Source organism: Hypomesus nipponensis, chromosome 23, assembly GCF_054491055.1.
Source record: "Hypomesus nipponensis isolate SF chromosome 23, ASM5449105v1, whole genome shotgun sequence".
In the NCBI taxonomy this organism is placed as follows: domain Eukaryota; kingdom Metazoa; phylum Chordata; class Actinopteri; order Osmeriformes; family Osmeridae; genus Hypomesus; species Hypomesus nipponensis.
The window spans coordinates 14,728,121-14,752,457 of record NC_140383.1 but is presented as its reverse complement, the minus strand read 5'-3'; the positions used below and the strand labels follow the sequence as shown (position 1 = coordinate 14,752,457).

At 40.2% G+C, this 24,337-nt stretch overlaps 1 protein-coding gene across 4 annotated transcripts in view; it reads left to right on the top strand.

Moving 5' to 3' along the window:
• igf2bp2a (insulin-like growth factor 2 mRNA binding protein 2a) overlaps positions 1 to 24,337 on the top strand; it is a 187,652-nt gene that overhangs the window by 126,221 nt on the left and 37,094 nt on the right. Inside the window, exons 15-21 of one of the 4 annotated variants that reach the window (XM_084689425.1) lie at positions 1,459 to 1,699; positions 14,897 to 14,998; positions 15,089 to 15,229; positions 15,333 to 15,502; positions 15,688 to 15,824; positions 16,240 to 16,333; positions 16,468 to 16,604. In XM_084689425.1, coding sequence (XP_084545551.1) covers positions 1,459 to 1,554 — 96 coding nt within the window. In that variant the 3' untranslated portion in view covers positions 1,555 to 1,699; positions 14,897 to 14,998; positions 15,089 to 15,229; ... (2 more) ...; positions 16,240 to 16,333; positions 16,468 to 16,604. Of the gene's footprint in view, positions 1 to 1,458; positions 6,059 to 14,896; positions 14,999 to 15,088; positions 15,230 to 15,332; positions 15,503 to 15,687; positions 15,825 to 16,239; positions 16,334 to 16,467; positions 16,605 to 24,337 lie in introns of those variants that run through there. The other 3 variants (XM_084689423.1, XM_084689422.1, XM_084689424.1) reach the window with 3 other exon arrangements.

Genomic DNA, 24,337 nt, shown 5'->3' with positions numbered 1-24,337 from the left:
GAACCGATTTTCAAAAATGAGGTACCATTGGATTCCCTGGATCAAGATGAGTTCAACACACCCTATGACGTCAATTTCCGGTTATATAGATTTTCCACCATTTTGAATTTTAAGGAAACACGTTTTTTCGCTTCAACTACTTTTATTTTTTTCAAATCTTCCCCAGAATTGGCACACATTATCATCAGACCAACCCTCACAGAAGTTATCAAAGGATATTCGATTTTCAAAACCGTTTGTCCGGTACAGCCAATCAAAATCGGCAACAAAGCAACCAAACAGGAAGTTGGGTCATATCTCAGCAAATCTTTGAGAAATCAACACCAAACTTAATATGATGACTCGGAACCCTCTTCTGAGGCTGTCCAATTCATTTGGTGTCATGTGATCACTGGGCGTGGCCGCAGGAAGCAAAAATGTGTTTTGGCCAATAACTGTTGATTTGTTTGCTTTTATTAAGTGATTCCTTTGTCTCATGATATGTTGGGACATCCACTATGTGATACATGATAACTTTTGATAATAGCCGAATTGATCCGGCCGCCATTTTGAATTAATTGAAAAACGTTTTTTCTTTACGATTTAGGATTTATTGTTTGCACCTTCTTGCCACAGTAAATCGCGTATTTGTGTAACATAAGCTTCAAGGCGACTAAACTGAATTCTGATTCTGATGGGCATGGGAGAAGAAACCTAACCAAATTAGCTTCGGTTAAACAGTCATGGGAGGAAATTGCCACAGTTGTTACAAATAAAGTTCACATACATAGAAATTTCTTATGAAAATCTTTTTATAATCATTGAAGAAATGTAACACGCCATAAATCAAAACAATGTAATGTAGCTTCGCAGAAAGAAGACCCTGGCGTCGCGAGCAGTTCGCACGGACCAAGTTGGCGCCCTTAAAATAGCATCTGAATAATGCGCCATTGACTTTAAACCACGTTTTTCCTGGTCAGTAGCGGAATTGTTTTTTGGAAACTGCAAGATAGTAAGATAGGGAACGTTTGCGCCCGAACACGCCTCCTTTTTCGCTGAACCCCTCACGGGAGCGCAAAGTCATTTCGATGTGCGTCTGTGGAGGGAAAAGTCGGCTTTGCGTCGAGTGCAAACTAGGAATGACACTTGCGTCGTTGACTAAGTCAATTCCGCTGGGAGCAAGATAGGGCCCATAGTATTTTTAGTTGAAAATGAGCAACAACCAATGTATGCTTTTAAATCTATGCAATCTTCATAAATAATAAGTATGCATTTTTATGTAAAATATGAAGACCCCAAAAAAACAGTTTTTTTTTGTTAAAAAACAGACCCATCTGCAAACGACGCAAGCACGCCGCACAATTTACACAGAAATTGTACCCTCTCTAGTTTTAATTATTAGAAAATTATATTTTTGACATGTGACCACGGTGTGAGGTCCTTGCTGTGTGAGTGACTGGTGTTTGTGTGTTGTCCCAGACTGCACAAAGGAAGATCAGGGAGATCATCCTGCAGGTCAAACAGCAGGAGCAGAGGCACCAGCAGGGGACCCCTGTACTGCACCACTCCAAATGACCACCGCGGGGGCGGCTTAGGCGGGCACCAGCCAATGAATGTAGTCCTCCCAACTGGAAGAAGACCTAACCAGACGAGGCCAACGGGACAGGCTAGGCAAACCAGCAGCAACGGGAACAAACCAAAGAACTTCATTGGAGGACATGTGAGAGCCAAAGGCTTGAGGGCTTTCTATTCACTGCCAGCCCTGCGCCAGAGGAGGAGAAAGGAAGGAGATATCTCAACTGAAATTTATATACACATATACCTACACACACACACACACACACAAAAGGACAACAAATGCAAATCAGGGGGATGGAAAATGTCTGAGAATTGGGCATCTGTTGTCTTTCACAGTTTTAAGAAAACAGGAAATATGATGTCGCCCTGCAAACGTTATCCTTTTAGTTGGACTAACATAGGCCTAACATACAGTTCAGACATCTGTATTAGCAAATGTGCACATTTGAGGCATTGTGATATTTGGTAGGATGGGGGTGGCAGATAAATTACACTTTCTCTCACAACGGGTTGTGATTTTCTGATTGCAAGAGTAAGAATTCTTAGCAGTATTAACATGAGTAGAGAAGATACACTTACACATGGAAGCACACATGGTGGTCCATCACATTACAGGACAGCTTTGTATCAAACAGTAGATGTTTCTGAGATGGGCTTTCTCCAAAAAGGGGTGTCATGTTTTTTAGCCTTGACACAGAGAGCCTTATATACTCGTATCCTTTCATTATTTTGCATTTCAGGTAAAAAAAAAGGATAAAGATAAGACCCTGAGGGAACCTTGAGGATTGTTCTGAGTCTTGGTGACTAGTCTGTGTGTGTGCCAACACAAGGGATAGTGTCCCTTTGAAAACGTTCCTACCCTTCATACCTGATGCTCCATTTTTTCTTCCCTTTCGTTTAATTTAATATTGGCTCTACTACTTCATTTTTCTTTCTCTAATTTAATTCCCTAATTTCTCACATCTGGTGTTCTGATTTTCTACATGATAGTTTTTGTTTTTCAATAAGAAATCTTCAGTTTCTGTAGCCTTTTGAAAACAGTTAACTGACAGCGGTTCCCCCCGCTTAGCTCAGTAGAGTTCACCTCTGAGAGTATAATGGGGGTTACTCCTGTATACTCTGTACTACATGCATGCTTGTTGTCCCGTGGGTGGGGAAAGGAGGGAGAGAGAGAATGAGGGAGGGAGGGGGAAGGAAACACACGTGGATGTCTTTAACCAACCCACTGTTCTTGGAGGTTATCTGAGCAAACTATTGATGTCTTAAAATGGTGCACCTGTGCTTGTCAGGTTGGATTGGGATGTGTACCACCACACCTTCTGCCTTCCAGGATGAGATGAGGAGGCATGGGGGCAACAACATTGCAGGCGGCCCTAATTATGTTCAGGTGCAATCCTGTAGTGTGACGAGTGTGAGGTGTATGTGAGGGGTGAGGTTTTGTGGGGAGGCACTATGACCTGTAGTATGCATACCACAACGCCCGCGTTTGGCTTTAACGCTCTCTATCAGGGAGATTGATCAACTGGCATGACAGCTGTGAATGTATGATATGCAGCCTTTTAGAAATACCACCCCTGCCGTGTCCAGCAAACCAGCCGCTCACACACACATGGTCTCTTAGGCTGTTATTTTTTAATATATATATATTGTTTTGTTTTTTTGTGTGTTGTTTGAACAAGCTGATGGAATGTTTTACCAGTCTGCTGGACATGCAGGATTTGATATCCCTTTGTGCTTTATTTTGGAGACCATGGAAGCTTGTGGCCTTATTTGTCACCATTCATACATCGACCCCTTCACCCTGTGAGCCAATCAGCTTCATCTTCCAGACACAAGGTTATTGCCAATACGCACAGCTTAATCAGTGTGTGAGCATGTGCGTGTGTATAGATAACAGATATTTATGACTCTTTTTTCCTATTTTGTGATGAGAGCTATTAATAAGAAACAAAATAAACACAATTCTCTTTTCTTTTTCTTCCTCTGTGGGACACTGCCATATTACTTTTAAGTGAAGTGTTTTATTTTCTTGAAAACCAGACTATGAATAATAATATAATACACAAATCTGAAACAATAGTAGAAAAGAGTGAACCACTGCAGAACTTCAGGACAGCAGGAAGTGACCAGTTTGTGTGTCAGTATTGTCATCTACCTCAGGCTCAGGGTTCCTCAGTCTAATCTTTCATTTGTTTATATGCCTTTCTAACTGGTTATTTTGAGAATTTTTCTTTTTTATAGAAAAAGATCATGGGGAAAGAAAAAAGTTTCAAAACTCTTCAGGTCCAGCCGATTATTGAAGGGAAAAAGAGTCTGTAAACTAGAAACTGTAGTCAAGTCTTTTAGACTGTAATTGACTGGATACTACTCAACCTCTTATTGATACACTTATTAGAAATTAAATTAATTAAGTATTGGATTGGATCCATGACTAAAGTGTTTTAATGAGGATATACAGTATCAGTCAAAAGTTTGGACACATTTTCCCATTCAATTGGGAAAATCTGTCCAAACTTTTGACTGGAACTGTACATTGTACAGATTCCAGGATCCAATTCTGAAAAATCCCATTACTATAGTCACACAGATAACAATTGTACCTCCACTGGTGTTCTGCAAATGAAGTTTGTTGTCCAAAATAATTTACATAATTTCATAATGACTCAACAAGATTTTACCAGCTCAGATAAATTACTCTGGGGATTATTTGAAGTTAGAAGCTGCAGAATCTCTGTACTCTGACAGGACTCTTGAAAAAGGTGTAACAATCTAGTCTTTTCTGTAGAATGTAGACCACCTCTAGACTAGTTGTTGAACTGCCACTGTGTAGGGGGAAATTGCTGTATATCTGTGAATATGTTCAATAGACACACAAATGCATTTGTTTGTATTTGTTTCTATCACCAAATACCAGTCCACACCTGCATTGTGGTGAGATACGTGAGGTACATAGTGTCTGGCTTTGCTCCACATGAACTCTAAAAGGTTTTCTCATCCCCCTACCATTATATTTCTGTTGTGCTGTACATGCTGTACGAAGTTACCTCTCAGAATCCAAGGCTGACTTTAGTTACTAAAACTAATGTAGGGCAAAGATGACAATTAAATAAAAGAAAGCTAGAGAAAGTTTGTCTTTGGAGTTTTTACTGTAAAAATGTGTTTTGTAAAGGAGACTGTTATTTTGTGACTGTAAAGCAATGACTTCAGTATATCCAGATCTGTTTTATTCAACACTTGGGCTACTGGTCATAGGCAGTAGTGTACCAACCCTTAGAACATATGAGACTCTGATTGGCCATTTGACCTTCGCAGTCATGTGTTGAAATAGTTACAACAACTGCATCGGGCACACCCCCATGCCTCTTGACCATTTGGAGAGTAAATTAATTGTTTATACAGTAGATTATATTGTCTCCCATCTTTGACTCCCCAGGCAGTAAGAGCCACCTCTTAACCACTTCCTTCAAATCTCAACCTGCAATGTCTCTCTCTTTGGTTGACACATGTAGTTCCTTTGTGAATGGTTTCCTCCTTAATCTAAGGTTTGTATAGGGCTCACTCTACACAGAAACATGTTGTTTGGTTGCACTGCAGTGTGATAATCCTACAGAATGGAGCAGTGGGACAGTCTGCAGTCTGGCAGCAAAACTACAACATTAAGAGGATGATAGTTCCGTGAGTTATTTGGGATGATACTTTACATTGCGATTCAGAACTTTTTGTTAGTAATCAATACCAGATAACCATGCCTGACATACCCAAAACTGATATGTGGTTATGGTTAGTTTGTTGTTTTTTTTCTGATGAGCCCTCGTCATCTACACGGATGAGAAATAGTGTTGAGGAGTAGCTGAGTTTCTTAACTTTTTTAATTCATTCCTTTTAGACCATCGGTCCTAGTTGTTTTGTTGTGCTGGAGGATATGGTCCATACTGTACAGGGTCTTACAACAGTATGGCCACGAGATTCAGAGAAGGTAGCTGATGACAATAATGCAACTGGGTGGGGTCTCAAATCTCAGGCAGACATGCAGCCTCCTTGCAAGTTTCCATCTTGGCAGGGAAAAACAGCACAGGACTTTCAACGCCACCTCAGCCATTCTTGTGTGGGTTCGCTGCTGATAGAACCAAGCTTTTCAAATGTCAGTTAAACTCTGAACCGCTGCAGTGTTTTTGTCTACCTCGAAAGAGAAAATGCAAAAGCACTGTGTGACAGCTGTCCTGAGTCTCCCATTTTACCTCCAGCCCCACTGGTTCAGGTGAAGCTATTACTAAACAGCATTTCACCACATCTTTAGTGGGTCAAAACCTCTCAGTCCTACATTACCCACAAGCCAGCTGGGCTTAGCAGCCTCACAGTGCCTGGGGACGGTATGCTGGACCGAGGTGAACCACGTGCAGTATCCATAACTTCACGGTGACAGCCATGGTGTTGTTTTGAATTGTGAGTGAACTGTATTGCTGAACAACTTGGATCTGAGCAATAAAGAGCCTTTTAAAAATGTGGTGTCCTCTTGAGTTTTTAACCCCTTCTGGATCCTGTTAAATGTTCCCAAAAACGCCTAAACAGCATACCCAAAGTAAATTGACTGCTGTTCTTGAACCAATTGGAGTACATGCATGTAAATTGACTGTTTTGAAAGCTGACACTCTGAAGTTATGTTTCTTGTTGTCAGGACCCCTGTCAGTCCTACTGGTGTTGACTAATAGAAGCTTGAACACAAAGAAAGGGAAAGTTTCTATTTCCGCCTAGAGTTTGTGTTGAAAACAGAGGCCTGAAGAGGCCTAGCGGTGGTAGGTATTAGCTGGAAGACAGCATTGGACCACAGGTTGAAGCCTTACCCAATTCAAATCAAAAGTCAAACATAATACCACAATATTTTCAGATTTGACAAAAGGTTTTTATAAAAGCACATCCAGGCGTTTTCTTTTGGAGACTCCAGAATGACCCTTGTAACCAAGGTCAAATTCCTAGTATAAAAAGGTATAATTGTTATCTATAATGAAAGGTGGTACTTAGAACTATCATATATAACACTAATAAACTAATAAATCCCTCATTAGTATTACTGAAACACAAAAACTGAAGCATGAACACATTAGAGTGCTTTATCTGATTCCCGGGATTGGCACTCAGAACACTGACATATTGCGCATATCGACTTTTATTTTGAAGACTCCAAAACACCTAGCATATGGGGTATCGCCATTTACAGCTTGCTCTAAACTACAAGGATAGCTAGCTCATTTCATAGCCAGACGAAGCCAGTTAGAAAAAATCGTGTAGAGGGGGTGGGGGGGCAGGGGGCGGCGGGACACACAGACCTAGTTGGCTTTAGAGGGCTGTCACCGGGGCATGGAGCTCCTATTGGGTCAAATGAGGTGTCAATCAAAAGCTTAGGGTGTAGCGGCCATTTTAAGATTATCCTCGTCTTTGTTTACTGCTCAGGGGTCTCATTTATGAAACTGTGCGTAGGATTCTTACTAAAAGTGTACGTACGCCCAAAAGCCTAAAATGGCGTACGCACACAAAAATTCAGATTAATAAAACCGTGCGTACGCACACCTGTACGCAATGTTCCCTTTATAAATCACAGATTACCCACAAGTGTGCGTACGTGAATCAGCATTGTACCCCGCCCTGAACACGCCCATTTTTAACCATATATAGTCAATGCAAAGCACCTCATGAATGCTAATCTAGTGTCTCATCATGACCCTGGCATACGATTGTTCTTTACGGTGAATCATAGCGCATGACAACTTCTCAGACACTGTTAGCCTATTGGTGGAGCCTGAAAACTCAAAAAATGTGGTGGCCGGTAGATCACCAATTTAAAAAAACTGTGCGAGTGGCGTCAACTGTGCCAGTGATACTGCGAGTCGACATACAATTTGAAAACAAAAGCGTTTTGTTATGAACAGTAATCTATTAAAGTCTGGACTGATAACAAGGACGTAGAGTGTAGCGATTGCGGGAGCTTAACGACTGTATTTCCAGTTTTTGACATGAGGACATTTGCACAGTATTAAATAAATATATTTAGTTAAACCCTGTGTTCTGCAGTTATCTAAAGGTAGGATATGTGATGTTATCCTGTATTCCATGCAGTCAGGGAATCTGCCCCTCCTGAACTGCCGTATTGGACAATCTGATGGTGAGGAAGCACTGAATTTTTTAAAAAAATTTGAGTTGGATTGTACAAGGTGTTTATGGAACAAGAATCACTCAGTTCAAGTGCAAATAACACTGCTGGATGTAATCTTCATGAAAATCATGAAATTGAATGAAAAAAACGTGTGTGAGGAAAACAAAATATATAAATTACGAGTAATGTTCTTCCCACATTCAATTTCTGCAGTCTGACTACAGTACGGTCATCTGCGTCGCCAATTCCAACTATTTTCAAAATGTGCATAGGCCTACGAGAGGGTCAGAGTTTGCGTGGAGGACCGCACATTCTCCTGTCAAGTTTGTTTTTTATAAATCACAACCTTTGCGTGGAAAGTGGCGTACGCACATTTTCAGTCCCGTTTTGTGCGTACGCAAGCTTTATAAATGAGACCCCAGATCTCTTGCTATGAGCAATTGTTTGAGACGCAAATCAAAACAATTTTTTGACGAAGGCAGAATGAAGCAACAAGATCGTGGCTATGTGTGGATATAATTCATTGTTTGGACAACTACTCGACATGGTTTGATGCTTTGGACCTTTGGGAGTGTGAGCAGATGAGGTTTTGATGAGTTGTGTGCATACCTGGAACATTCCGAAGTAATCGTAGGTAAGTCAAACTTTTTTCTCTGGCATTGTTGAAGGAACGGTCACCGGACAAAGACGTTGACAGTACTTACTGTTGCGAATTGAGCTTGAATTGGTTTATTTCAATGAAAGCCCAAGAATCGTAGCTTTCCAACGAGGTATAATATGTTTAGACGTCTAAAAAAAAAAAAATCTTCAAATTGAGTGCGTTTTCACTGGGGGAGGGGGCGCAGCGTTGCTGGCTCGCCGGCGAGCCAAGGAACGGGAAGAGGTTTTAAAAATGTACTAATAAAATATGATGTCCAGCTCAATACATCTTAATTCCAAGAGATTAACCCCCCTATTTTGACGATCTGAAACGCAAGTATCAAAACGCAAAGCACAAGTAACTTTGTGGGCGTGACTTCAGCTTGGTTGTTATTTTGCACTTTGCGCCTGGCGCAAATCTAAAAAGGGTTGGTCTGAAGTAGCTACATTACTAATGGGTGGGGTTTGGGCGTAGCGTGCAATAAACCAATCAGAGCATCATCACCGACGTTCTCGTCAGAGCCGTAAAAGATAGAGAAATGACATAGTATGGGAAAGGCAGAGCAGTTTTCTCATGGCACTAAATTGCCTGCTCATGCTGTTCATTCAAATTATTATTCTTATTTTTACATATATTTTATTGTTTTAATTGTTATATTTTTGAATTGTTTAGTTCTTAGAATTAGTTTAATGAATGTACTTTTGTTCTTAATTTATACCTGTTTATTGTTTGCACCTTCCTGCCACAGTAAATCGCATATTTGTGTAACATAAGCTTCATGGCGAATAAACCGAATTCTGATTCTGATGGGGATGGGAGAAGAAACCTAACCAAATTAGCTTCGGTTAAACAGTCATGGGAGGAAATTGCCACAGTTGTTACAAATAAAGTTCACATACATAGAAATTTCTTATGAAAATCTTTTTATAATCATTGAAGAAATGTAACACGCCATAAATCAAAACAATGTAACGTAGCTTCGCAGAAACCCTGGCTTCGCCAGTAGTGCGCACGGACCAAGCTTGCGCCCTTAAAATAGCATCTGAATAATGCGCCATTGACTTTAGACCACGTTTTTCCTGGTCAGTAGCGGAATTGTTTTTGGAAACTGCAAGATAGCACCAGGGAACGTTTGCGCCAGAACACGCCTCCTTTTTCGCTGAACCGCCCACGGGAGCGCAAAGTCATTTTGATGTGCGTCTGTGGAGGGAAAAGTTGCCTTTGCGTCGAGTGCAAACTACGAATGACACTTCGTCGTTGATTAACTCAATTGCGCTGGGTGCAAGATAGGGCCCTAAATCTCTCCAATGCAATTCCTCAACACTATTACACCATCAAATATTCTGTATTAAAGTAAATGTCTTGAATACTGTCCTCAGCAGTACTTAAATGTTATAAAAGCTCATTGCAATCAATATAAAACTGATTAAAGAATATATGTAGAAAATGCATGACTGTGTTGACAAGTACAAAATCGCATGTCAGAACAAATGGATTTGGATAAATGTAAGAACTCAAACAGGTATTGCCAAGAAAATTCTACAAATAGTTCTACAAGTTTTTATTTTAAACCACAAGTGTACTAGGTGTAATGCAAGACTGAGTCCTCAATTGTCAAATATTTCAACTCACTTATTCGCCTGGCCTGCCAAAATACTAGATAAAATAAATCGTATTTAGGAAATGTACATTCATTTTGAATGTTGAGAGGTAGTTAATTGAGAGTAATAACAATTTGCATATGGTTCTTTGTGAGGCACTTACAAACCTAATTACAGCAGAACTTCAATTACAGTAATCATTCTGCACGTGCTGGTTTCTCTTCATTGTTCCATTAAAGCTCTTTAAAACACGACTTTCTGTCCTCATCACAGCTGACATTTGAATGTCTCTTGATTATCAGGAAATCCTTGTTAAACTTTGATCCTCTTCGCAAATGTATACAGTACCAGTCAAAAGTCGACTGGTACTGTTGAATACATATTCAACAGGCATTTTATACTTTTGATGAGTGATTCTGCAATTATTCCGAAACACTCTTAAATCCACAACCATTGCTGACCATGTTCTCAAAGACATACAGCTCTCTTACATACACACCAGTCAGAAAGTCATCTGACAGACACACCAGCCATAAAGAACTCTGACATAAACAGCAGTCATAAAGACCAGGCCACAAACCAGAAAGAACCCCTCACACCCTCACTGGGTCTTCAGCTTGTCCATGGCAGTACCATTGTGCTGGCTCCCGTCCAGATTAAGGCGGTGATGGTGGTAGTGTTGGATCAGAGCCCCAGGTACCAGCACCACACAGGCTATAGCCAGCAGCTGCAGAAGCCTGGCCCAGGAGAACAGGTCATCCAGGGAGGACACCTCCGACAGCATGGCACCCATCTGCACACAGATGAAGTTGTATGGGATCAGCCCTAAGAGAAACACAGATACACACACACAAATTGTGAGGACGGAACATCAGCCCAGCAACTTGTCGTTGTCCTGGTCCTCAAAATTAAAAACCATCAAGTGTAAGCTTGCGTCTTAAAAGAGGTCACTGTTCAGTCATTAGTTTAAGGTGTCTCGTACTGTGACATGCTGCAGTTTACCTTAAAACAATATAGTAAAATTACAGAGGGTTTGGCTATCCAGGCTGGAGTCTGCACATATGTAACCCTCTTGGCCTATACTATCAATGTTTCAGGATGTTTTTAACTTTTTACCATTGCATACAAAATCGGAAATGCAATACCAACAAGATCCACATGGGCTTTTGTTAAAGTGTTGTTGTTACTGTTGGCCTTTACTATCAATGTTTCAGGATTTGGAGAACTTTTTACCATGGCAAACAAAATCTGAAATGCAATACCATCAAGATCCACCAAGCCTTTGCAAAAGACCAAGGAATGAGTGGGGGCTTGGTAAGCCTACACTCTCCTGAAATGTTGCGTGTGCGTCTTGCGTGTGTCAAGGGAAGACCTATGGGTAATAGTGGGCCATTTGTGGTGTGGTAGTTACTCTTGGTCTATACTATCAATGTTTCAGGATTTTTATAACTTTTTACCATTGTATACAAAATCGGAAAAGCAATACCAACAAGATCCACATGGGCTTTTTGTTAAAGTGTTTCTTTGCCTATACTATCTATGTTTCAGGATTTTGAGACCTTTTTACCATTGCATACAAAATCGGAAATGCAATACCATCAAGATCCACATGGGCCTTTGCTAAAGACCAAGGAATGAGTGGGGGCTTGGTCAGCCCACACTCTCCTGAAATGTTGCGTGTGCGTCTTGGCCGCGCGTGTGTCAAGGGAAGGCTGAGTGTGTGTGAGATTTTGGAGCACGCGCGGGGAGGAGCAGGGGAGACATTCATTGGAAATTTGCCTAGAAATTAGCCAAGCAAGCATGTTTCAAATATTCACCAAAAATCGACCTTTCATCTTGCAGTCAACTTTTTCACAGATTTGTGTTATGAACATTCTCAAGAGTCTTCACATGAACTTGTGATTGAATCAGAGTATCAGTTTTTGACTGGCTGATGTGTAAAGCATTATTTTAGCGTTAGCGATAAGTTCAATTTGCTTTATATCAATCATTTTTAGAGATATGAATTTGCCTTTGCACATGGTAACATGTTGTAGTGTCTTCCTCCGATCTACCAAGTTTAGTGTTGATATCTCAAAGATTTGCTGAGACATGACTTCACATCCTGTTTGGCGGCTTTTCTGATGAATTTGATTGGCTGTACCGGAAAGACGGTTATGAGGATCAAAATTCCTTTGATAACTTTTGTGAGGCTTGGTCTGAAGATCATCTCTGGTGATTTTGAAGAAGATATGACAAAAATTGTAGGAGGAGTAGGCTTTCAAAGGTTTTTGATAAAACCGGAAATGGCGGGAAATCTATATAACTGGAAATTAACGCCATGGTATGCGTTGAACTCGGCTTGATCCAGGGAATCCAATTGCACCTCATTTTTGAAAATGAGTCATACGGTTCAAAAGTTGCGTGTCCAACTTTGACCCATTGGTGGCGCTAGAGTTAATGGGAGACATGAAACTTGGTGTAGGTATAGAAGAAACTGTCCTTAATGAGTGTGCCAAATTTCACAAAAAGTTGTCGATGGGGTCTAGGGGCTGCCATTGACTCCCATGGTACAAGAATTACAAATAATAAAACCACCAATAAGAATAGGTTTCCTCCTTACGGAGGAATCCTAATTACAATAGGTGCCTCGCAGCTTCGCTGCTTGGCCCCTAATAAGAAAAGGTAGAAACACTTAAGTGGCTTCGCCGCTTCGCGGCTTGGCCACCAATAATAATAAGAAAAGGTAGAATCACTTATGTGGCTTCGCGGCTTGGCCACCAATGAACAGCATGAGCGGGCAATTTAGTGCAATTAGAAAACTGCTCTGCCTTTCCTATACAATGTCATTTCTCTATCTTTTACGGCTCTGACGAGAACGTCGGTCTCCTCCTGTGAACCGCTCCTGGCGTGCGCCTGGCAAATCTGCCGTTATAATAGCAATTTGCCTTGGAACAAACGCTGCTCTTAAAGGGAATGTGAGATGATGCTCTGATTGGTTTATTGCACGTTACGCCCAAACCACACCCATTAGTAATGTAGCTACTTCAGACCAACCCTTTTTAGACTTGCGCCAGGCGCAAAGTCATTTATCCCGCCGGCAAAATAACAACCAAGCTGAAGTCACGCCCACAAAGTTACTTGCGCTTTGCGTTTTGATACTTGCGTTTCAGATCGTCAAAATAGGGGGGTAAGAGTGAAGTGTAGGATGAAACGGTTGTCATGTCATTTCCCTGGCAAGTGGGAATGGTGATAGGCTACAGCAGCCTCATAGTTGAAAAGTTGTATCAAAACGAAGCAATTGGGCAATCCGTTTTTCCTTCTAGTGATATATTCAAGCATTTAGCCTGCTCATATTGCATTCATTCATTAATAAAGAACCCCCTTTGAAACACACTTATTCTAACAACGTTGTCACCGGCAGTATTTCAGATGGAATCGCAATCCAAACAATACCACCTGCAAACTGCAAATATGCCTCCAAAAACGTAAATAAGCTTGAAATTTATTTTGGGAAAAAAGTTTACTAGAAGCGATACTTTACAGTTACAACATCCTTTGTCTGAAGACTCGGCTCTCATGTGACCGGCTATCCACATTGCAATCCACATCTCCCAGAAGTTAACGAGTTGCTAAACTGTACTGTACTATGTTGTACGTACAGGTAGTCACGCGTTAGTGACCTTAATGACCTTAGTGAAAGTGGCTAGCAAGTTAGCCACCGTTAGGTTCACTTTTCGCCATAGGGAACATATTTTGTTTTGGGGGGGGGGGGGGGGGGGGCGCGGCAGGGACCGACTGGGAGTAAAAATAGGCCCTGGACTTTGATCCAGACCGGCCCACCCGAACCGGCCCCCGTATATACCACCACCACAGCTGCCCTGCTAATGCATGCACATTCTGTGTTTGATGTGACGCTAGTTTGGGAGTTTGATACTTAATGCCAAGGCGAATATAGCGCACAAGCCACATTTTTGGGCCTTTATTTGAGGGCAAAATAGTTGAGCTTTATGTAAAAATAAACATAGCTGTTTTTTATTGGTAAAACCTTGTATAGTGAAGGTTATGTCTTTTTGTCTCTTGATTTTTCAGCCCCACCCTTACATTTCTTAGCCTGGTTTTCCATCGTTATTCTTCTCCCGGTGCTCCCGATGGCCAGTCCGCTACTGTGCCGTGGTGGTGGATATTTAAGTCATATCGTTTTTAATTCTCATGCTGTCAGGGCTGTTGCAGCTCGCTCAGCACCCCTAGTTCCCGCGGCCATGCTGTTCGCCACAAAAACTTAATTTAAACGATTATGGAACTGAACTGGTTTATGAAGTACGGCTCATATAATTATAAAAATAAAATCACAAAACTGTGAAACTAAAAGAGCAAAATGTTGGCCATCTTTGAATCGTCATGTCTGTGACGTCACGAGTGGTTCGGTACAGACTGCCGCCTGCTAGCAGTCATCAAGATAGATATTGCTAGATTTTCAGGTAGAACAGAGGTATAAATATCTTGTTGAGGGAGTAGTAAATGTAGATATATTTATGTTTAGTCATAGCCGCAACAAACTCCGGTAGTTATCTCAATGCCGGAATAAAACCCTTGCGAGCACAGATATTTTTTAATATGCTCTGTAGCTCGCTATCTCAGCAGCAGCTAACAGCTTGTTAGCTAACTCTTACAAACAAGCTTAACAGAAAGCTGTCTGTATGTCCCTTCTGTTTAGCTTAGTTTGCCTGTATAGCGCTGTTGATCTGATATCAGCCCCCCTCCCTTTAGCAGCAGCACAGACAGGCTCACATCAGCAGCACAGGAGGACAGATAAGAGGAGAGGAGGAATAATCATGTTCTTCATTCTTAACCTCAGTCCCCCCTTTTAAAACCAACTATGTTGTCTTGTTTAATCATGTGCATGTTGTTTTATACCTTTTAAAATGTGTTTTATTTATTTATATATAAATGCCATTCTTTCCTTTGAAGGTGAAGACATGCTGGTTCCTGTCGAATATAAGGGGGTGAGCAAATGGGTCAGGGTACCAAAGGTGGAGGAGGTCTTCAATTTCTCTGAATTTTTACAAGGAGGTAACTAAAGTGTCAAACTTTATCCATGTCTTCTGTTTTGTGTAACTTACTTGGAAGTTATGCTATAATCCAAATAGTCTTTTGTTTTAGTGCTGGCAAAATTCAATTTGTCAGGTTTTACTGCTTTGATGCTCAAGGATTCTGCAGGAGTTGAAGTGGATTCTGACATCTTTGATGAGCTTCTGAAGTCATCTCAGGTGTCCTTCAAGGCCTTCACTGAAGATTGCAATGGTAAGAAAATGCAACTTAGTATTTCTCTTAACTATTTTAAATGTAATAATTTATATCCAAAGTTAGTTCTATACAAAAAATATGATTTTGTGTGTGTGTGTAGACAACAGTTTTGGAGATTCTTCAGAGGGCTCATCCTTAACTGATTGGTCACCATCACGTGCATCCCATGGGTCGTCTCCAAGCTCAGACTCAACAATTATACTAGAATCCACCAAAGCTCGAAGAAAACGGCTGATTGAAGGACCCCCTGACAGCAGCAGTGCTCGCGATGTAAGTAATCTTTAAACTAAGGTCTCAAGCTGCAGATAATAAATTATTATTGGTTTAAAAAAAGAAGAAAAAAAACATGCGAAAGGGGCAACACTCCAGAGAGGAAATGTATTGGTCTAACCCCATTCAAATATGTTTTTGCCGTCTACTTTAAATGTCTGAATGCTAGGCAATTGTTGTTTCAGATTGTCAATGCAGCCCTGCATTCAAAGCCGGACGGTGACCAAATAATCAAAGAATACGAGAAAACAAAGAGTCTGTCGGATGGTACAAGAAGAAGGATGATCAACATGCTTGTGGCTGACATGGTAGAGAGCCATGGGTAAGTATTGCACACTTATAAACACATATTGATTTGACCAATGTTCATAATATAATATTTAACAATTATTTCTGTGTTCAATTCAAATATATATTGTTCTATCATGATTACAGTAATAATGAATAATATTGACAACAGCACAACAAAAGTAAAATGTACACAGCAAATTCTCAGCCTTTGTGCTGCATAATCCAAGTCTTAGATATGCAGCCATAGTTTCAATATGTCCCTTACATGTTTTACACTGTTTTCCCTTAATGTTTTTTTTATATTTCAAAATAAACTATTACCTGAAAAGTCTCCTTTTTTTTTTTAAACAAAAAAAAAATCTATCACAGCCTGCAATTAAACCTTTTTTCAGTCACTTGATTTATGGGTGAAGTATCACTTTAGTAATTCATCTATCTTTTTGCAGGAGGATCCCTCCAGTAAATATCCGCAGTACGTATGCACTTGGCATTACAACCTTGTTCCCAAATTTGAAGGACCCGGATTCAAAGAATGGTTATGTAAGTATTGATATAAATATACATCCATGCTGCAGTGTTTCAGTGCATTGAATTACACGCATGACAGCTCTGTTCAGGATCATTCCTTGTTCTAAACCAGGTAATGGATTATTTTTTTGCTATGTAATCTACAGGAGCATTTCTATGATCACCAGAGTGGTTCTGGTTACCTGGCATGGAGGCTGAAGACTGTGCAGCGCAACTCTGCTCTACTATCCCAGCATCAAATGATTCTTACTGTACACTAAGGGCACTAGTATGAGTAAGCACAGTAAGTTTCAGGCATGTGACACTTTCCTAGTCAGGGTTAGCGGGGGGTGCATTTCGTGACAAGAAGGAATGAAACAAGCCTGTCGTGAGATGCACCCCCCCCTCTATTGTCTGTTCTGTATATCCCAGCATCAAATGATTCTTACTGTACACTGAGGGCACTAGTATGAGTAAGCACAGTAAGTTTCAAGCATGTCACACTGTCCTAGTCAGGGTTAACAGGGGGTGCATTGCACTTACATCCCATGGAAAACCTGCAATGAAATGCTCTCCCCCCACATACGTTTCTATCCTTCTACGCCAGCATTATGTACATTTAATAGCATAAATTGAATACCAATACATGTGTATGTATAGGGTGGACAGGTCTGAAAACAGAATAGTCCATGGAAGATGAGGGATTATTATGTTTTATTTTTTTTCATTTATTTCATTGACTTAAACAATAAGAATAATATTTCCTATCTTAAAAAAGGATTTGATGGTTCTTTTGATGCTGATACATGGTTGATACATTGTTTTTAGTACTTGTCTTTTGTAGGCTAGGCATGTGAACCTTTGGTCCATTTTCAGGACAGCTGATTCTGCATCAGAAGGCTGTTGTTTTCGACCTGTCTGAGTAACCCAGCCTACGCACAGGCTAACTGCATTAAAATCGCATGCCTTTGAACCTATACATTAGTATGAAGAGCTATGCCATGTGAAATACTTTGAACCTGCAACACAAAATACATTTTGTGTAGCAATAATCATGATCATACTGGGGTATATTTCCTCAGAATGCGATGTCGTGGAGCAAGAATGTTGGTTCGCGTATACCGTTTGAATGACGAATTTTAAGGATTTTGTGTTGAAAATAGCATCTGATATTTACACAGATAACAGACATCCTTCTCTTGAATTCAACAACAAAGACGGTATAATGTGAGACTTCTGTCTCCCCTTCTTTTGGATGCAATATCAAGACGAAATCTTTCACTCTTTGAATCGCGCGCGCTCCCGCGAGGGGGTGCCAATCCAGAGAGTCATGCATCGGGTGATACAACACCTGTTACCAAGCCTTTCACCTTCTCTGAGATTTTCTTTTCTACATGTAAAGCTGACATGTACATAAACATTAGGGATGGGAAGATTCACCGATTCGCATCGGTGCATCGGCATTAAAAGTTCACGATGCGATGGCCCGGATCAAAAAAGTGTGCACCGGATACAATGTGGGATGAAATCGCGATGCATCGTTTCTAACATCTTTGCATCGGTATAATCCGATGTATTTATATAGAATGATGTGTATGCGAACACCTTTAGTATTTAGAAATTTGACTAATGATTTGTTTCGCGCGAGTTGGAGGCGTGTTCGGGCGAGTGATATCATGGCGGAGGAAGAGTTACATGTTACTACAAATTGCAATAAATCCAAGGTTTGGCAACACTTCGGATTTTACAAGAAAGCTGGGCAATTTGACAAGACCCATGCAATTGGCAAGATATATCGGACTGCTATAAAGTACACAGGCAGCACGGCTCATTTAGGTTGTCACTTGAAGAGGCTACATGGTATTTGTGTGGAGACGTCTGCCTCCCCCTCGGATTCAGCTATGGCTACAGTCAGTGGCTAGCTCCATCGGTACCCTAAGCAAGAATAGGAAGCTATTTTCCGACAAAACAAATCCCTGTTGTGTACGACAAAGTAAGACGAGAGATAGCTGAGTCATTGAGAAAATGTTTAGGGAAAAAGTAGGACGTATGAGTTCAATTTAGTGTGTTGTATTAGGACAGTGTTTACAGCAGCTTGTGACTGCGTGTAATAGTTTTTTTACATTCAGAGAACACATACAACAGGAAAGAAGGACTGGTTTAAGGCAAGGTCCAGGCCTGATGTGATTTTATCTTTTGTCAGAGACTTTTAATATGTGAAATAAAACTTTCACTTGTTTAGTTAATTGATGATTTGCAGTCTGACAAAGAAATAAATCATAGCATAAATGTAAATCAATATGTACCATATTAAATTGCATGGCATCATATTCCCTTTCCATCGCATCTCATTGAATCGCATCGTGTCGAATCGCACTGCATCGCAATAGGGGTGAATCGTATCGTATCGCATTAGTAGTTGCTTTTATGTATCTTTAATGTATCGGATCGTTGGCAGTGCATCGAGATGTGTATCGCATCGTCATCAGTGATGGAGATGCACATCCCTAATAAACATGGCATAGGCTACAGGCTATTTAGGCAACTTGTTGCTCCAACAATAACCGTCGCAACGGCATCCCATTCCCAACATAGCGTGGCAACGTTTGGCTTTTGTTGCCGTAGTCTTTGTAAAATATGTGCTATGGGGCATACAACTCCATTTAGGACTAAGCTACTTTTCATCTTCGATGATTAACTTTGTGTCGTCAATCTTCACAAATTTCTCTTCTGCTTGATTGGGGGCTATATGCCAGATTGTCTATCTCGCTCTTACACACAGGACAAATATGTTGGTTTGACAATCAACAATCAGGATTTTTTATTTTAAAATGTTTACGTTTTTATCGGGGTAAACACATGGTTGGCCGGTCAGCGTAGTGAAGTTGGGTGTTAAGTGATAGCCCACAACTAACGTAGCAAAATCTTTATAACATGTTTTTTTTATCCAAATATCATATTTGGTTAATTAAATCTTTGTTTTCAACAAGGTCGGCCAGCCTGTCCATGTAGGCTATGTTGTCCATGACAGCAAGGATGGATGTAAAGGCCGATTTATACTTCTGCGTCTCCGTTAACGGACAGATGCACGCACGGAGTCGGACGGACTGGTTGAATTTATACTACTCCGTTGGCTCTGCGTGTTGAAAACAATTCACCGCCAGAACAGTAGATGACGCTGCACTGCGATGCTGGCTAGGTTATCGAAAGGTCGATGAACAAATGAACCATTTCATTAATAAAATAAGCACATTTTCAGCAACTACACTGCCCATTTCTCGTCACATTTTAATTCAGATGCTGATTTACATGTACTGTTTAGCTGAAATAAGAGTTGTAAAAACTTACAACAATGGCTGTCAAAGGATTCTGTTCTCTTGTTGGTCACGGCAACCCCGCCCCCACCCCTGACGCAAACGGTTCTTAATACGGACCAATCATAGCCAAGGGGTATCCGTAAAAAGACGCACGGACAGACGGACAGTCAGGAAAATCAGAAGGCGCACGCAGAGCTCTGCGAGGGCTCTGCGTGGACACGCAGAGGCCATTTTTTGACGGAGGGGGCGTTCCTCGTGTGCGTGTGCGTAAAAACGCAGAAGTATAAATCGGCCTTAAGGCTACATAATCGAATACAAAGCGTGGAAAACGATTAGCCAATGGTGTGTCGAATACCGCCTACCTATTTTGATTGACACATCTCATTAACATATTGAGAAGAAGAAATACAGGAATGAATGAATGAATAAATGAATGAACACATGAATTAATACATGAATGAATACATGAATTAATAAATAAATGAATAAATAAATGAATACACAAATAAATACATAAATACATGTAAATTATAAGGTAATATTGATTGACAATTGTGCATTAATTAGTACATGTATTCATTTATTTATGTCTAAATGCATGGATGTGGACATTCATTCATTTTTAAATATGGCAGGTTTGGTCCTCCATAATTCTGCCCATAGATTCTGCAACTGCAATTCCCACACGCTCGTAACCATATAAATCTATGCTTGCGACTGGTTGTCGCAAAGTATGACGTGTACAGCTAGTTGCAAGCGTGCACGAGGTCTCGGAGATAGGGAAAAAAAGAGGCAATAGGTGAGTTCGACTTCATGCAGCACCGGTGGCGCCGACAGCCGTCTGCTGTCGGCTGCCTTGAAGCTGAGAATGCCATTGGCTGCTTCAAGTCAGCCGGGCTGCAGGCGGCTGCTGGCGACGCCGGCGCTGCATGAAGTCGAACGCACCTACTGTTTAAAGCTAGACCGGAAAACACGGAAGTGGAAAGATGGCCGCGTCCGGTCTCGCGCTCTCGCTTGCCTCACTGCGCCACTGAGCACTTTTTGAATAGGGACGCCATCTTGGAAGACAAAAGTAGCTTACTCTGGATATATTAACTCTATGGTTGGAACGCACCTCTTCTCAGCAACACTTTCAAAGTTCGGTAAAGTTGGCATGACATTCACAGATTCAAACTTCCGGGATCAATTACTCTATAGCAACATTTTATAAAATCACAAATAACGCCTATTTCGTACTGTAGTAAGGTAAATAACGAGCTACAAAGTCATTTTCATCAAAACGAGCCGTCCCGCAAGAAATAACATTGGTCTCTACGAGCAGCTGGCAGTAAGACGAGCGCTTAGGGACCGTCTACAAACGACAACAGCGAAAAGAGATACAACAAAACTATTTATTAATTTAATGTTTAAAGAAGGTAGTATTTCCAAACGTTCTTTAATTATAACTTGTCTCCTGCTGGTTGTACTACAGCACTTACTTTTCAAAAATAAGCATAATCCCAATTTTGGAGAATATTTTTTGCCAAAAACGTTTAATAGTTTTCTCATTAAATACAGTTGTGTCTTTTAACTTTCCTCACACATAACTACTCTTCTACTGGTTGTGCTACACCATTTACATTTCAAAAATAGGCATAATCCTATTTTTGGGGAATATCTTTTGCCAAAAACGTTTAATAGTTTTATCATTAAATACAGTTGTGTCTTTAAACTTTCCTTACACATAACTACTCTTCTGTTGGTTGTACTACAGCACTTACATTTCAAAAATAAGCATAATCCTAAATTTGGGCAATATTTTTTGCCAAAAATGTTTAATAGTTTTATCATTAAATACAGTTGTGTCTTTAAACTTTCCTCACACATAACTACTCTTCTGTTGGTTGTGCTACAGTACTTACATTTTAAAAATAAGCATAATCCTAAATTTGGGCAATATTTTTGCCAAAAACGTTTAAAAGTTTCATAATTAAATAGAGTTGTGTCTCGAAACTTTCCTCAAATATAACTAGTCTTCTGCTGGTTGTACTGCAGCACTTACTATTCAAAAAAGGCATATGCATAATTTTAGGGAATATTTATTTATATTAGTGCTGTCAAACGATTAAAATATGTAATCGCGATTAATCGCATTAATGTCATAGTTAACTCGCGATAAATCGCAATTAATCGCACATTTTTATCTATTCTAAATGTCCCTGATTTCTTTTTGTCCCAATCTTTTTTCAAATTTTAATGCTCTTATCAACATAGAAAAGTGGTTCGGATTGCTTTGTGCAAATATTTTTTTTATTGAAAACAACATTGCAATCGCCTGGCTTTGACGAGGGGGCAGAGAATTCGCATCAGCTGTGTGCTTGGCCATCAAGTGGTATTTCAGACTGGACGTGCTGCGATGATAGCTCAGTTTACAACGACAAAACACACAGATCATTGGTCTTGTCAATAGAACCATTTGGCAACTTTTTAAAAGCAAACTTTCCATTCAGAATCTTATTGGCATCCATTTCGGCATCTCGCGCTCGTCATCCACTCAAAACGTAACGTTAGCCTACTACCAGAGAATGTCTAATATCCGTAAACGGGCTCTGCTACTACTCTTTAGCCAGCTCGCAAGCCAAACGAGTGTTTGGCGTGCCTGTTGTTTTGTTTCCGGTCTAGCTAGATCCGGTGTGGTGTTGTAGTTTTTCTAACGTCGGTAGTTGTTGCAACAGCATGTGAAAAAAAACTACAAAGTTTGCTAGGCCAAAAAGAGCGTTAATCGCGCGATAAAATAATTGACGCCGTTAATTTGGGTTTGCGTTAACGCCGTTAATAACGCGTTAAACTGACAGCACTAATTTATATATTTATTTATTTTAGGGAATACTTTAATAATTACAAAGAGTCAAGTCTCCAAAAATAATCCACACATAATTAGTCTCGATCAGCAAGGTCTTCTTCAAGCAGACCAAAACATTGCTTTGTAATGAGAAACAAACTATTTCATTGGTGTCAAATAGCAATAGTCCCTGAAGTTTAGTATTATTTGTCTGTCCAGTGTATTTTTGCCTGGATGTGCACACACTGAAAGTTCAAGTCTTTTATTGTCAGAGGCACAGAATAACACAGGGTCACACCGGGCACTGACATTCGTAGGACAAGACAACGCAAAGCAACCTGGCATAACATAACATACACAAGTACACAGAACTTAAATCATCTATAATAAGATGAAATATAGTAAACCTCCTATTATACAAACAATATACAATATTCTATACACTATACTAAACCTCTAAATACACATAATAACCTATACTAACCTTAAATTATTACCCCACAGATGAAACTGGCCAATCTAAATGTTAGATCACTAAATAACAAAACATTTTCTAGTTAATGATCTGATCAAAGAAAACAACTTAGATTGCATCTGTCTAACAGAAACCTGGCCAAACAATGACACGGCAACAGCAACTCTGATAGAAGCGTGTCCGCCTGATTACAGCTTTCACCAAGTTTCTAGGAAATCAAAAAAAGGTGGAGGAGTCGCAGCTATTTTCTCCTCTAAACTGTTGTTTAAAATTACTGAGCTAGGTGAATTCACATCATATGAATATCTTGCTATAGAGCTCAAAACCGAATCAATACTTTTTGTTATGATATATCGGCCACCCAAGCACTCGCCAATTTTCATACAAGAATTCTCTGAACTATTATCACTATGCGTCACTAGATATGACAAAGTAGTTTTAAACAGAGACTTAAATATCCAAGTAAATAAAAAAGCAGACCCAAGAACTATTGAGCTCTTAAATCTCCTCGACAGTTTCAATCTAACTCAACACATAACAGACCCAACACACCAGCACGGAAACACACTAGATCTAGTGATAACAACTGGACTAAATATCAATAATATTTCGATAACTGATCTACCCCTCTCAGACCATCATTATATACTTTTTAATGTGGAAATTATCCTAACAAAAAACACAAAAGATTTCTTAGTCCAAAGAAGAAATTTAGACGATACAGCTATGATTAAATGTTCTGAACAATTCGCTCTATATTAGCCAACTAATCATGATTGCTCTCTGAATGAAATGGTAGAGAACCTCAATGATGCACTATTATCTGTGTTAGACTCTGTTGCACCACTGAAAACCAAAAAGAAGTGCACAAGCAGAACCTCCCCATGGCTGAGAAATAAACATGTTAGTGAAATGAAAAGAAAATGCTGTGCAGCAAATGGAGATACACTAACCACCTATAACAAACCATCCGTCTAGCAAGGAGAGAATATTTCTCCAACATTATTACAGAAAATGCCCGAAATTCCAGAGTTCTTTTCTCCACCATTGACCAGCTGTTAAACATTGTCCCTGTCCCACCCCCACCTCAGCAGTTAAATGTGAAGAGCTTGCTTTGTTCTTCAAGAACAAAATAACTTTGATCCAAGCTAGTATTATTAATAGTGGGGTCGAAACTGACATCAGTAGATTCTGCAACATAACCATGAGCAGATTTACCTGTATCACACTTTGTGAACTTTCCAAAATTGTCAGCGAATCTAACTCCACAACCTCAGATATTGATCCTAAACCCACATTCCCACCAACCCACCAACATTCTTTAAGCGAGTGTTTGATAGTGTCTCAGGTCCGGTGCTAGAGATTATAAACACATCCCTTAGAACTGGCGTCTTCCCAGATGCCTTCAAAACAGCTGTTGTAAA